General features: G+C 44.4%; 1 protein-coding gene across 4 annotated transcripts in view; it reads left to right on the top strand.

Moving 5' to 3' along the window:
• The first annotated feature begins 6375 nt into the window (after window positions 1-6375).
• EGLN1 (egl-9 family hypoxia inducible factor 1) overlaps window positions 6376-15654 on the top strand; it is a 46529-nt gene continuing 37250 nt past the window's right edge. Inside the window, exon 1 of one of the 4 annotated variants that reach the window (XM_043543289.1) lies at window positions 6376-7764. In XM_043543289.1, coding sequence (XP_043399224.1) covers window positions 6883-7764 — 882 coding nt within the window. In that variant the 5' untranslated portion in view covers window positions 6376-6882. The remainder of the gene's footprint in view (window positions 7765-15654) is intronic. The other 3 variants (XM_043543290.1, XM_037895240.2, XM_007062416.4) reach the window with 3 other exon arrangements.

Here is a 15654-nt window from a genome sequence, read left to right as displayed (position 1 = left end):
TCAAGCCGGGTCAGGATACCAGGGGGTCAGAGGCAGGAGACAAGCTGGAGATCAGAACCATAAATCAGATACCAAAAGTCACACTGGGTCAAAATACCAGGAAATCAAGCCATGGGAGTGGGATGCACAAGGCACACAGTCCAGAACAGGGAGAGGCCCAGTGATTCGGACAGCTTCCTGTTCCTGCTACTGGCTTAAGTAGAGCTAATGGGACTCTCCCAATAGGACTGGGACAGAGCCTCAAACTGGAGCTGGGCATCATGGGTCCTAGGTAAACCCATGTTAGCAGACTGCTGCATGGGGGGTTGGAGTGTAGGTGCACCCATGAATCTTATAGAACCAAGTTCAAAACCTATGTATCATGCCCTCAAGGGCAGAATTTGGCCCAAGGCATTTTGAATTCTTAACTAGATTTTGTGTCTGATTCTCCATTATCTTGAATCTTGTGTAGTAATTTACACCTGTAAAAAGTGGTTATGAAATGCTATCATTCTGATTTGGTACCATTTTGCACACTCCTTGCACACATAAGGTGCAAGACAGTGGAGAAGCAGACCCTCTGTATTTTTGAGAACTATGAACCTGATCCTGAAAGTTGCTGAGCTCCATGAATTCCTATTCACCTCAAAGGGAATTGAAGCATCTCAGAAACTCACTGAATAAGATTCTCTATGATTTTCTGTACAAAGTAAGAAGACATAAGAGCATTATGATTATTAAGCTGACTTTTCTTAATTTTAAAAAAGCAACCCAAAGTGTTGTTGATAAACTCCTGTGTAAGAACATTTTCTAGCTTTGCAGAAAGGAAGGAGTAGGTATTACTGAATGAACAAACTGCACTAAACCCTTTGAATACCTGAGGACAACAACATGCAGTCATCAAAAGAGCACTTGCATAGACTTGTGGTTGTACTTTGTACATTATGTCCTGATTAGAAAGGATGTAAGCTTAACAGAGAATGAAACTCAGACAAACAATCCTTTAGTTTTACCTGGAAGAGCTGCAAACTCACTGCAGTTCACTCATTAGGATAAAAAGCAAGCTTGAAAATTGCCACTGTTTATGTCAGTGATTTAACTCTTTTAGCAGAATGAAACCAGTCTAACTGAGAGATAGAAGTCAGTGCAGTCTGGAGGAATGAGAACAAGTCTTGAAATCAGAGAATCCTGAATTCTAATCTTGGTTTGTCAATGACCTGTGTCCTTTATCTATCTAATTTATGTTAGGATTTTATATTGCCTCCCCTCCCCATAGTATCTGAGCATCTTCTGTGTAAAACCAATAGCAAAACTCCTACTGGACTTCATGGCGTCTTTGACACTTCTGCCTTTTCTGGGGCCTGGTCTATACTGGGAACTTACTTACATCACCATAGCTATGCCTCTCTGGAGCATGAAAAATCAGCACCCTGAAAGACATAGCTGTGCTGACCTAACCCTGCATGTATACAGTGCTAGGACAATAGGAAAAGTTTTTCCATCAACCTAGCTACCGCTTCTAGGGGAGGTGGATTACTTATGCTGATGGTAGAACCACTCCTGTCGGAGTACGTAGCGTCCACACGGAAGCGCTACAGCAGCAGCTTTGCTACTGTAGCATTTTCAGTGTAGACATACTCTGGGTAAAAATTATGCTTGGAGTAGGGTTTTGGGATCTTTTATTAATTTTTTAAAAGGTTGATTTGTTCCATGTTTTTTCTTGAACAGTGACGTAACCTTTTGTCTCCACTTCCCCATCTATAAAATAGGGATAATACTTATTGATCTACCTCCCAGAGGCTTTGAACTTTCTTTCTGGATACCTATGTAGCCTTTACATCCAGTAGCATTTTATAGTGTCTTCACAGTGTTAAATGTATACAGCACTATATAAATGCTAACTTATTATTACTAGATCCTGAACCTGCCCTGGACCCCGATGGCCCAACCATCTACCCATTTTAGGTATTTCTAATGATCCCATCACATTAGAGTATTACAAAAATTATTAACTTCCATTAAATTTATGCTAAAAGACCCTTCCCATGACAAGTTGTTTACTTGTTTTTTATCTTTTGTTTGTATTTCCCCCAAGATGATACATCTGACTACTATCCTATCATCTTTCAAATCTCTTTTCAAGACTGACTTCTGTTGTGATAGCTACAAGAAATTAGCCACCTAATAGTTGTTAGGTAACAGAGTAGTGGGGGAATAATTTATGAAAAACAAAAACTAAACTAAACCCTCCACAAAAATGCTGAATTTTTAATTTGTGCCAACCATCACCTTGGACACTATGCTTGTATATTGTATCCCTTTCCCCCATCGTTTCCATCCATTGTTTCAGACAACACGCTCGTTGGCGCAAAAACAGGGTCTTTATAAGTTGGGAAGTTTCAGAGTAGCAGCTGTGTTAGTCTGTATTCGCAAAAAGAAAAGGAAATAAATTGGTTAGTCTCTAAGGTGCCACAAGTACTCCTTTTCTTTTTATAAGTTGGGAAAGCGCTTAGCACATTGGGGGCATTATAGCAATATAAATAATACATTTATTTTCATTCAGTTCTCTCACATTCTTTCTTCAGCTTTTGTAATTGCAGGAAGATTTTTATTAAGCAGTTTTGTTTTGTGTTCTAAACACATTAGGGCTTGTGCTCAAGTAATTTCCCCTTGTAATGAGTTGCATAGTCGTGAAAAATACCTGAGCCTTTACAAGTATGAAGCTTGACTCTGTCAGCTTTAGTGTTTCTTTGTAGTACTGTCGTTTTGGGGGGAGTTGTAGAAAATTAAGAACCTTAAAAATTAGGACCAGGACCTTGAACTGTATCCCTTAACAAATGTGGTGGAGCCAGCGGATTGTGTGAGGCACTGGTGGCCTCTTAGAGCCAAATTAGTCCCTGGCTTAATGAGTATTACTAGTTACCCCAGAGATAAATGTGGTGCTTTTTCTTGCTTAAGAGATGAGCTGTTGCGCATTGCAAGAATTGTAGTTTCTGTGGCCTTCAGCTTCATTCCTAGATAAAGTGAGTTATATTTGTTGAAGCAGAAGGCAACAACTGCATTCGCCTTTAGCGCTAGAGTTTTTCTCTGGCAGAATATAGCATCATTACAATCATTTCTTAAAGTTCAGAAACTAATGGGCCTGATTCTCCTGTCACTTGTGCCAGTTTTACAACATTGTAAAGCCACTGAATTCAACTGAGTCATTCTTGACTTAAATCCAATGAGGGGAGAATCAGGTCCAACGTTTCAGAAATTCAGTTTTCTCTGCTTGTAGTTAAAGAACATCTCTCAGTGGCGGGTGAAGTATGAAAACCCAGGTTATAACATCTTCCCACTTTATATGATGGTCTTAAAAAACCCACTTTGACCCACCTCCCTTCCCAACTACCTCCTCATCTCCCTTCATCTTTAAACCCATGAAAAGTCCTATACCCAAGCATTGCCTCAAGTTCTTCTCCTACGACTGTGTTCTTGATTTCCTCCAATCTGGTTCCCACCCCTCTCAAACACCAAGATCTTCAATAACCTCGTGGCCAAATCTCAGGGCCTTTACTCTATTTGCTGTCTTAGACACCACTGGTCATACTCCCCTTGAAATCTTGTCCTTTGTGCTTTCATGATCCTGTCCTCTTTTAATTCTCCTTCTGATCTTCTACTAATTTATTCAAAGCTCCCTCCTCCCACTTTCTGGGAGTATCCCACACTTGGCACACTTCTCTCCTCTCTTTACATCCTTTATTTAGGTGACTCCATCTGCTAATATTCCTCTAACCACCATTTCTAAGCCAATAACTCTCAGAGCTACCTTTCCTATCTGTATTAGTTACCTATATGGCCTGAATTACCATAGTATCTGACTGCCTCATAATCTTAATCCTCATAGCGCCCCTTTGAAGTAGGGAAGTACTATTATCTCCATTTTACAGATAGGGAATGGAGGCACAGAGAGGATAAAGGTGGGATTCACAAAAGTATTCAGGCACCTAACTACCGTTGAAATCAGTGGGAGTTAGGTGCCTAAATATCTTTGTGAATCCCACCCTAAATGACTTGCTTAAGGTTAATGGCACAGCAGCAGGGCCATCCCTAGTGGGGTGCAGGGCCCAGGACAACTCCCGTTCCGCCACAGGCCCTGCCCCCACTCCATCCCTTCTTCCAAGCCTCCGCCCCGCCTCTTCCCACCTTGCTCTGACCCTGCCCCCACTCCAACCCCTCACCCAACCCCCCGCCCCTGCTCTGCCCCCTCCCTGCCCCCATTCTACCCCTTTCCCCAAACCCCAGCCCCGCCTCTTTCTGGATTCTGTCCCCTCCCCTGAGTGATGCCGGGAGCCAGCAGGGCAGGGTGGGGCCAGGTTGCTTACTGCTGCCGGTGCCAGACCCCCTGCTAACTCTCCAGGCAGCCCTGGACCCAGTGTCCCGAAGCGCAGGGCCCCCCAAAGCGCAGGGCGGTTGCCCCAGTCTGTCCTATGGATGGGACAGCTCTGCACAGCAGAGACTCAAACCCAGGTCTCTCAAGTCCTAGGCTACTTACTAGATCAGCCGCCCTGGCTGGCCTATCTCCAACCATACCTACATCTTGATCCATTTAGCTGACATCTTTTGACTTTTACAACATCAGCTTGAAATGGCAAAAATTGACCTCCTGTCTGCCCTCTCCACTTCCTCCTTTCTCCATCAGTGTCAATAACACCACTAGGAATCATCCCTGTCACTAAAGCCCAGAATGCAGATGTCATCTTTGATTTGCTCTCCCTATCTCAAAACATCTATGCTGTTGATCTAAATCTTGCCTTTTGTTGGTGGTGTCATTTTATAATATTTTGTACTTATGTGTAGGCTCCTACCAAATTCATGGCCATGAAAAACACATCATGGATTGTGAAGTCTGGTCTCCCCCCATGAAATCTGGTCTTCTGTGTGCTTTTACCCAGTGCTATACAGATTTCACGGGGGAGACCAGCATTTCTTAAATTGGGGATCCTGACCCAAAAGGGAGTTGCAGAGGGGTCACAAGGTTATTTTAGTGGGGGTATTGCCATCCTTACTTCTGCGCTGCCTTCAGAGCTGGGCGGCCAGAGAGTGATGACTGCTGATTGAGGGCCCAGCTCTCCAGGCAGCATCGTACAAGTAAGGGTGGCAATATCTTGCCATACCATCCTTACGTCTGCACTGCTGCTGGTGGTGGCTCTGCCTTCAGAACTGGGCTCCTGGCCAGCAGCCGCCACCCTCCAGCTGCCCAGCTCTGAAGGCAGCACCGCCACCAGCAGCGGCACAGAAATAAGGGTACCAGTATCGCAACCCCCCCTACAGTAACCTTGCGACCCTCACACAACTCCTTTTGGGGTCAGGACCCCTACAGTTACACCATGACATTTCAGATTTAAATAGCTGAAATAATGAAATTTACAATCTTTAAAATCCTATGTCCATGAAATTGACCAAAATGGACAGTGAATTTGGTAGGACCCTATTTATGTTTATTGCTTTTCAATGCAGGAGTCTGGTGCACTTTATTAATGTGGATATGTATTATTAGCTCTCTCTTACGGATGAGGCTACTGAGACACCAAGAAATTAAAGAGATGCCATTAATCTGTAATCTAATTTTTTAAAAAGTAGTTTCTATCCCCGGTAGCTGTTGTCATTTAACAACCAAATTGTCTTTCTTTTGAGAAAAAAAAAAGGGAGGGGGTTCTCTCCACTGTTGCTCTGCAAAACACCCCCCTCCACCCAAAATAAATGAATAACTAGACAAACAAACAAGAGGGGGAACTATGTACATGAGAAACCATAGTGTAATTGACTATTCAGAAAGTGTTGTCAAATGCACAAACAGTTTTGCTAACCTTTCCATTATAGTAATGTTAGGTCTTATAACTATAGTAAAGAAATAATTTTCAGACAAAAGTGTGAACTAAAGCTCAGTTTCCCTTTAAGTGACTTGTCCAAGGCCACTCAGTAGATCAGTGGCAGAATTTGGGACTACAAGTCGTGTCCTACTATGTACCAGACATACCACTTCTTATGTTTGTACAGCACTGAGCACATGGCTGCTATTAGATAAATAACTGCAGTTCATTTAGCAGACAGCAGCGCAAAGCACAGAGGAGTGGGGAGGGGGAACTGAGATCAGAAAATAATTTTGTAAAATGTGGGTGCTTGGTTCCAAGGTTCTGGTTTGGCCTCAGCTCCAGCTGGGCTTGGGAGAGAGAGCAAAGGGGTGTCTACTCATGTCCTGGCAGGGCTGCTTAAAGTGACTGAGGGCAAAATCCACCCCATCTGCCCTAGTACAAACAAATCACGGCCTTTAGGTGGCTGACGAACTAAAACCACCCCTCAGGAGGGGTGTCACAGCCCCACCCCCAACGCTGCAGCAGTGCTGAGCTGGCCCGCACTCCCCCCTCCTCTGCGGCCCCGCCCCGGCCGCGCTAGCTGGCTGGAAGTGGCGTACGTGCAAAGCGGGCAGAGATAGTGGCGCCTCCTCCTTGTCCCTGCAACCCCCCCCCCTCCGACTCAGGCAGCGGCGAGGCGAAGGGAGGAGACGCCGACCCGCACCGGGAAGAGGAGGAGACCCTAGTTCCCGGCGCAGAGGGGAGAGGCCGCGGCCCCGGCACTCCCAGCTGTTTCCCTCGCCGGGGCAGCGATGAGGCGGTGGCGAGCCTGAGCCCCCCGGGGAGATCAGAGCGGCCTCGGCTCCCGCGGGTGCCCGCTCCCCACCCAGGAGGAGGCCCGGGCTTCGTCGCGGGAGGGGAGGCAGGCAGGCGAGCGGAGGCCGCCGCGGAGCAGGGACGGCCATGATGCAGTAAGACCTACCCGCCCTCCCAGGCTCCCTCCCAGCGCGGTCCGCCTGAGCGCTGCTGCCCGCCACGAGCCCCCGGAGCACCAGGGGCGGGCGGCGCCATGGCCAATGACAGCGGCGTGGGCAGCGGGGCCGGCCAGGGTGGCGGCGGCGGCGGCGGCAGCGAGCGGGACCGGCAGTACTGCGAGCTGTGCGGGAAGATGGAGAACCTGCTGCGGTGCGGCCGCTGCCGCAGCTCCTTCTACTGCAGCAAGGAGCACCAGCGCCAGGACTGGAAGAAGCACAAGCTCATCTGCCGCAGCGGTGGCGGCGCGGCGGCGGCAGGGGGCGCTGCCGAGCACCACGCTGGGGCTGCCGCGGGAGCAGGCGGCGGCGGCGGCGGCGGCTGCAGGGAGGAGGGAGCCGGGGCTAAGAAGGTGCCGCTGGGCGCGGGCCCCGGCGCTGAGGAGGAAGCTGCGGCGCCTCTGACCAACAACCATGTTCCCGCTGCCGCTGCTGCGCTGTCTGAGGCGGCGGCCCCCGCCGAGGAGGAGGCGGCGGCTCCGGCCGGGGAGGCGGGGCTCGTCTACCGGGACAAATCCAACCTGTACCCGGGCGGGGGCCAGGCCGGGGCCGGCGGGGGCGCGCTGCGGCCGAACGGGCAGACCAAGTCGCTGGTGCCGCAGCGGCTGGCCCTGGAGTACATCGTGCCCTGCATGAACAAGCACGGCATCTGCGTGGTGGACGAGTTCCTGGGCAAGGAGGTGGGTGGGCGCATCGCCCGGGAGGTGCGGGCCCTGCACCACACCGGCCGCTTCACCGACGGGCAGCTGGTCAGCCAGAAGAGCGACTCCTCCAAGGACATCCGCGGGGACAAGATCACCTGGGTGGAGGGCAAGGAGCCCGGCTGCCAGACCATCGGGCGCCTCATGAACAGCATGGACGATCTCATCCGCCACTGCAATGGCAAGCTGGGCAACTACAAAATCAACGGCAGGACGAAAGTGAGTGATCCTCCTTCCCCCCACCCCCTCTCGCGCGCACACACTTGCGGCTCGGCCTCGACCCCCAGCTCCCCAGTACCTGGGGCTTCTCTCCTCTCCCATTTCCTCCTCTTGCGCGCATCCCCCTTTCTAGCAGCTCCTCTGAGGCCAAGCAGCGCCCTGGTTAATGCGTTAGATCATCGCCTCTCGCGGCCCTTCTGTCACACGCTGAAGGGGCAATTCAAGTGAGAGCTGAAAAATAGAATAGTGTAGTTTGTTTCCTCTTGTCAAAAACGCCACTGACAGGCGAGCTCCGCTGATACCATATTATATTGAGCATCTTAGTCAATATTGAGCATCTTAGTCAATTTTGTCCCTGTGCAGCACCAAAGAAACTGTGCTGGAAGTAGCAACAGTAGGATTGCATGGACAGCGTTTTAACTGCTGTGTTGTCTAACCCTGTTTAAAACTCTCTCAAATTCTCATTTTAAGTGTAAGCATAGGCTTGGCAGGGGCCAAGGATTGGATAGTCCTGGAAACCAAATAGCTTCTCATTCCTAGAGGGTTGTCCCTAAAGTCAGGGTGGAGTAATGTGTATTGCTGGTGAGTGAGGTAATATTTTTTATTGGACCAACTTGTGTTGGTTAGAGAGAGAAGCTTTTGAGCCACACAGAGCTCTGGGAAAAATCAGACCTGAAGAAGAGCTTTGTGTGGCTTGAAATTTAAAAAAAGAAAAAAAAGATACCTCACTCAACTTGTGAGTCTAATATCCTGGGACCCACATGGCTAAAACTATGCTGCATACAACAGTGATTGCTGCTGTCAGTGCTGTGCCTGTTCTGTGGCTGACTTCCATTTCTAGGACAGTCAGTGGGCATGCTTTCATGAATGCTACCTCCCTTTGCAAAACTAATACGGTATTAAATGTCTAAACTCATGCAGCACAATCCTTGTTTGTGAAACACTGCTTCAGAAACACAGCTTCAAATAGAGCTGTCTCTTCACATGAGAGAGATGAGGCAGGTCTGTAATTATACATGAATGTCAAGGTTGCTACAGGACTTGTTAGTTCTAATTTTCCTCTTCGCTATCCTCTTATATGCAGGGCAGTTTTTTGTTCTGAATGTGGTAGAAAACTCATATAGTACAGGTGGGAAAATAGTTTTGAAAATGATGCAGTTTTAATTTGACTGACTTGAGTTTTTTCCTTTTCTTCATGAGTAAAAGACAAGTTTGAAGTTATACTGTATGTGCTGCACACGCTACACAAGGGTGAAAATGATCCTCCTTTAAATTCTCTTTGAACTGGTGGCCCCTGAAAATTTGGAATGTGATGGTCACTGTTTGTAGTGCTCCCTTTAGATATTAAGTAATTTGATCACTTTGGAGATCTCATGCTACAGCAGTGTTTGATCAGTTTCTCATAAACTGAAGCAATTATAAATTCTGAAATAGTAATTCTTGTTATGAATACTTCTAGCATTACTTACTGGATGTTTGCTTATGAATATGCTCTTGGCAGTGGAGGTTTTAGCATGTATGTAAATTAGTTATTAAATTACCATGAGTTGGATTGGTGTAGTAATACAAAAAGTGCTGTAGATAAGTGTTTGCATAAAACTGCCAGATATGAGACTGTAGTTTAGAGTGACTATAATATGTCAGGTTACAATATTTGGCACACTTACGAATACAACGAAATAGAAATTATTGGGTAAGTATCCAGGTTTTTTTTAAAAAGTTTGTAACTTGTTCACCTGTAGTGGAGTCATCAGGAAGTGCTGTTTTTATAATCTATTGTAAAATGTAAGTGGTAAGGAGAGGAAAGGTGTGATTGTTTGTGAGACATTTTCCTTGCCAGTTTTGCCAAAAATGAGTACATTCATATTTTCCTTAGTGTTTTTTTTTTTGTTTGTTTTGGTTGAGACACTAGCCCTCTTAACGTGGAATTCAAAGTTTCTTGTCATAGTCATCCTGACTTGCAACTGTTTTCTTTGGGTTCTTAAAGGAAAAAAAATCGCAGCCTTTACAGGATACTGTATAAGACATCTCTAAGTTAAATAAAGGACTAGTAATAAGAAAAAATATCAAACATTTTAAACATTTGCAAAAAAGTTGAAACATCATTTTCACCTAAATCTCTGACAACTTGCTACTTCTGTTGCAACATAAGAATGTTAGTGTGAACTGCTAAAAAGCAATGTGTGTCTTGTTGCACTGTGACAGACTCTTGTTGCTGCAGAGCATCAGCTAGTAGGAAGCTGTGGGGGAGAGGGAGAAACTGGAAGTGGGGTAGCCCCAGACTTCTTTTGGATTTAGTAAATTAAATAATTTCCCTGCTGATGGAGAGTATGTGTGGAATTTTGTTTGTGTACCTTGGTGTCCTCACACTTAATTTGAAAGGCTATTACGTTGGAAACTGCTGGCTGACATACTGTGATTATGTGGGTTTCTTGTGTAACTCCATAGCGTGGGATTTGTTAGCCAATTCATCCTTCAAGTAAGTATTCCCCTCAAACAATCCTCAAAGTTAAGATATTACAAAACAGCCTCCTAAAATCTATTGCAGTTAGATTTGAAATTGGAGTAATAATATTTGAATGGTAATCCTGCATTATCCATAGCCTCTGCCTTTTTGTAATTCAGACCCCAATCCTGCAATTTACGGTAGATGGGTAGTGTGTTGTAAATAGCAAGACTGGGGCTTAGAGGAAGGACTATTGGAGTTGCCATGCAGCATCAAACTATCGGTTCATTTAGCCTGGTATCCTACCAGCTTCTGGCAGTGGCCAATACCTGTTGCTTCAGAGGTGGTTACACCTCCACGGCAGAAACCACCTGGCTCATTGTGAAATGATGTACATGGGCAGGAGAGAATTCCTTCCTGCAGTTAGTTCTAAATGGAGTAAGAATAAGACTGATGGAATGTGGTTAGTCCTACTTGGATGCAATCTATACCTTCTGAAATCTCTGGGGATGTATTATGGACAAGATCCCTCCAAGAGATATAGGGGTTAGAGAGAGGTTGCTTTTCTCTCCCCTCTTTTTCCCTTACTCTCCTTATAGTAGAGGCTAATGCTTGTGCTGCTGGGGGTAAACTTACTTCCTCAGCAACTTCAGCAGGGACAAAGTGGAAGTCAGTGAATTGACAAGAATCGTTCTCTTGAGTGGGTTAGGGGATAGACAAAAGGAGAGAAGAGGAAAAAGTCTCAAAAGGAAGGTTAAAATTGCCAAGGTATTTGGTCTAGTGTATATTTCTGAACCAAGTTTATTCACTTACTCCCACAGCTAACAGGGACTAGGAGTGCTATGAAAACTAATATTTATTTCTTCGTAACTCAGCCTCCATCAACTGTACAGAATTGCACTTGTGCCACTCCTTCAGAGTGCTTTCTCTGCCTGGCAAGAGTAGTTTCACTGTGCTAATCTGGATCACCTGATTGAGTAGTACAGTTCTGGGGAGGAAAATAGTAGAGATGGAACACACACAAGGTGATAGGACAGAGACAAAGAGGAGAAGGTGTGAGGATGATTGAGACCCATGAACAGCAGGGGGACTGGCTGTGCGCCAGCAGCAGTGTAATAAATACAGAGCCAGCAGCAGTGTAATAAATGCAGAGGAGAACCCAAAAAGTAGAGCGTGGGGGAGGGGTAGAGTAGTGGAGACTTCTTACACAATTCCAACCACTGGCTGCTTGATAGGAGGAGGGAAAGAAAGCTCCACATTTATTATACAACTGTTACATAAAACTGTTATGAAAAATGAGTCTCTTCCTTCCTCCCCCCTTCTTTTTGTCCCAGGGTTGAGGGAATTGCAATATGTTAAGAATCTGAGCATCCACATTCCTGGCAGATCAGAGAGCTAAGGGGTGGGGAACTGCCATTTGGCCTTGTTGGTGGGGCACCTTTCATTTTGACCTCTGGTTTCCAGGCTTAGTTCTGGGTACTCTGTAGTCTAGTAAATTTTCAAGCCCTGTTCTGAACAGCCCTTACACCAAAAGTGCTTTTTTGGGTAGCAAAAACTGCTTTTCTTTTTTTAAACAAACAATGGCACACTAGAAGTGTGATTATGCTTGATTCCCAGCTATACCTACTGATCCAGCTTTGTGTAAGCCCCAACATACATGGGTATCTGGTATAATGCACTTTGCCACGCTATAGCTTGCATATTTTTTTACTGTATTAAGTACACTTCGCTTGTTATAGGGACAGTTGCAGTCTTGCCTTCCAAACATTCTGTTTTTTATATTTATGTCTGTAATATTTTGGATTGCTTAGTATGGGTGTATGGAGAACATAAAAGAAGCCTTATAATGTTCATCATAACGAAGTACTTTAGTAGGTAAATCAGCATAAAATACCCTGGGCTACAGGGATCATTTTAGAGTTGGGCTTTGCTCTGGCAGGACAAGAATGCTCTGCTTTACCAGCAAGGTCTGGTGCAGTATACTCCCATAGCACAAGTACTCTGAGTAGTTCTATTAAGTGATGTCCCTAAATAGGATTTTTGTAAAAAATTTTGAAATACAAAACTAAAAGTTGGCCTTCAGAATTGTCTCTTCAATAGTGAAGGTATTTTTTATGTTGGTAAAAAAAAAAAGCATGCATGTACTTGTCTTTCAGCAGTTTTCTTTACATTTTTCTGACTCTAACCTTGATGTTTAGACACCTAGTCAAAACAGTCCTTATAACCTGATTCAGTAAAATCTCATCTGGCCTTTTGTACTTGCGTCTAGAAAACTGATGATTTTTGTTGTTGTTGAGGGTGTGGAGAAGGTGAATATTGGCACAGAAGTCACCACAGCATTTTTATTGAATCTTTGACCAGCACTGGTCCAAGCCCTGTAAACAAACTTGTTCTGTTAGGAGAAGGAATGAATCATAAATGACTCCAGTCCATAGCCTGCTGTAATAAAAGGGTAGGAATTATGTTGAGTTTCATAAATGTTTCATTGGTTGAAAACAGCTGTAATATTTTACACCTTTCTCAGTCTTCTACCTTCTTTTTTCTAGAGATGCAAAAGCAAAAACTTTCTGCTTTAGCTAATAGCTGGGTACCTTTATAGAAGTGAGTGGATTGCTGATGAAAGGACAAAATGCCATTTTAATGGCTAATACTATTGAAAAACATCCAAATATTTAAGTAATTGATTTCCGTACTGAAAGTTTTTCCTGACTAAGCAGTTGAGACATGACCATTCACAAGATCATCAGTTCAGATTCAATCAAGGCTTATATAGTGGTTGGGGGCGGAGGGGCATTACCACTAGGAGGCTATTTAGTAAGGGCTAGTCTACACTGGCAATGCTAAAGCGCTGCTGTGGCAGCGCTTTAACGTGGCTTGTGTGGTCATGGTACAGCGCTGGGAGAGAGCTCTCGCAGTGCTCTTAAAAAATCCATCTCCATGAGAGGCGTAGCTACCAGCAGTGGGAGCATGGCTTCTAGCACTGGTGCACTGTCTACACTGGTGCTTTACAGCACTGAAACTTGCGCTCAAGGGGGTGTTTTTTCACATCCCTGAGCGAGAAAGTTGCAGCGCTGTAAATTGTCAGTGTAGACAAGCCTTAAGTGTAAGAAAAGGAGTAGTAGCTGGGCCTTGAAATGTTTACCCAACATCTACTAGCCTGAGGAATGAGAGGTCGGGTCTGTTAGGGAGGGTAGACTGATATTTTGGGAGAGAGAGGAGAAGAAAGGAAATATAGAGGTGGTAGAGAACATAAGCAAGTGGAGGGACAGAGAAAAAGAGACGGACATTGATGACGCAGGAAGAGAGAGATTTATGATCTATTACAGGGAAAATAAAAAAAAGGGAGGTGCAGCCCAGGAAGGGAAAAGACTGTAGAACAAAATCAAGAGGTGTAGTAAGTTAAGTTTTTAAAGTTTTATTTAATATAAGTGATAATGTGTTACAATTAAATGCAATATTCATCTGTTGTACTTTTTTTACATTGCAGGGAGTGTGGCTTTGTGGACATCACCTCAAAAATATTTCTTACACTAGTTAGTAGGCTTAGTTTAATTAAGTCAGTTTAAATTTATTTTAAAATCTACTTTAAACCAGTGCAGATGCCTAACAGATGCACTTGTTTGCCTTAATTTGATAGTTAGCTGTGCAAACTAAAATGACTTAAACTTAAACAAGAGTTTATTTACATTAGGGGCTTGGTTGGTTTAAGTAGATCAGTTTAAAATCAACTTCCTCAAACCACAGTGACTTTAAAATCTGCTGTATTTGCATTCCTGATCACATTTAACATCACAGTGTGAAAGTTTCAGGTTTCTCAGATGACCTTCAGGTAGTCAGAACTTCACAGTATACTCTTTTGCAAAGATAAGGTACAAATGTGACCATTCTTTTCAAAAAGAAAAGGAGTACTTGTGGCACCTTAGAGACTAACCAATTTATTTGAGCATAAGCTTTTGTGAGCTACAGCATATGCATCCAATGAAGTGAGCTCTAGCTCACGAAAGCTTATGCTCAAATAAATTGGTTAGTCTCTAAGGTGCCACAAGTACTCCTTTTCTTTTTGCAAATACAGACTAACACAGCTATTACTCTGAAACCATTCTTTTCAAAGCATGCCCTTTTTAAAATCAGAAAGGATGTATTCCTAGAGCAGTGACTAAAAAGTGGGTAGCACATTTAAAACAAATTGTGCTTGATTCTCCACTGCACTTGAGTTCTGCTTAGAAGCAATGGGGAGGGGAGGCAGGGAGGGAGTCATCTGTAGCTTCCTGGTTGCCTATTATTACTTAATATTTGTATTTCTGCTGCACTTAGGGCCCTACTCAGAGAGCAGGACCACATTATGCTAGGCCCTATACAAACACAGAACGAAAAGGTGGGGTTTCAGCTATTTTGTCCTCGTTTACGTTAAAGCTGCAAGGTGAGCAAGTTTAGTTTACACCGTTGATGTAAGGTCTCTCAGGGTCCTTAGTCCAGTGGAGAATTGGGTGTGTTAGAGCCCCACTCTGACATGCCCCTTACCTGCCCAAGTGCCTCCTCCTTCTCTTTACACTAGGGTAAAACTCCAACACATGGTGCAGTAGTATTGGCAGAGAAGGCTTCTAAGCTGGTGGTGGAGATTCCCCTTACACAGGGGGCATTCTCTAGAGACAATCTCCTGGGTGCTTCTCACTATATAAATTCACTTTTCACCACAAAAATAGTGGAAAGTGAACTTTGTGGACTGGAGATTCTGGACTATTGGTTATGAACCCTTAAGTGTAACAATGTACTGATTTCTAAAATTACCATTATCTTGCTAAATTGTTAAGTATTATGGGGAATTAAATCCAGTGATACAGCACGTACCACTGGATTTAATTCTGAGTCTGTAGCCAAGTTGCATTCTGGACAAAATGCTGTTTTGGACTCCTCCTCATATTTTTTCTCTCTAAATTACACCATATGAGAATCTAATTATGTGTCAGAGTACTATCCTCACTGTTTTTCCTGGTATTGGTATTCCTGGCAAGTTGGGGATTTTCTTTTTTTGGCAGTATAATTTCGGCTGTGATTCTGATCTTTTCCAACCATTACACAGAGCAGGCTTTGCATAAAAGGTCTTTTCTGTTCCCAGTCTGTAGAACTTGCTTACATTAGTAGGATTACATCATATTACTACTTTTGCAAAGTTAGTTTCTACGAAGTCAAAATTATTTCTAGAAAGTTAGTAAATCCAATCTAATCTTACGAAAGCTCCAGCATCTATATCCTAACTTTTACAGTACATATGCCCCCAAAATCTATCCCTACTATACTCCTCTTTTATATTGTCTACTCAGTCATAATTTAATCTCCTGCTGTCAGTCTGCTAGTAGTCCTTTCTGGTAAAATTTTACTTATCCAAAGCTATGGAGAAATCTTTTTCCTTGTGTGGTAGTTCATTGAAAGCACATTTCATATTC

This window comes from Chelonia mydas, chromosome 3 (genome assembly GCF_015237465.2).
Source record: "Chelonia mydas isolate rCheMyd1 chromosome 3, rCheMyd1.pri.v2, whole genome shotgun sequence".
In the NCBI taxonomy this organism is placed as follows: domain Eukaryota; kingdom Metazoa; phylum Chordata; order Testudines; family Cheloniidae; genus Chelonia; species Chelonia mydas.
Note: the sequence above shows the minus strand (reverse complement) of the source record. Positions and strands in the feature narration are given on the sequence as shown.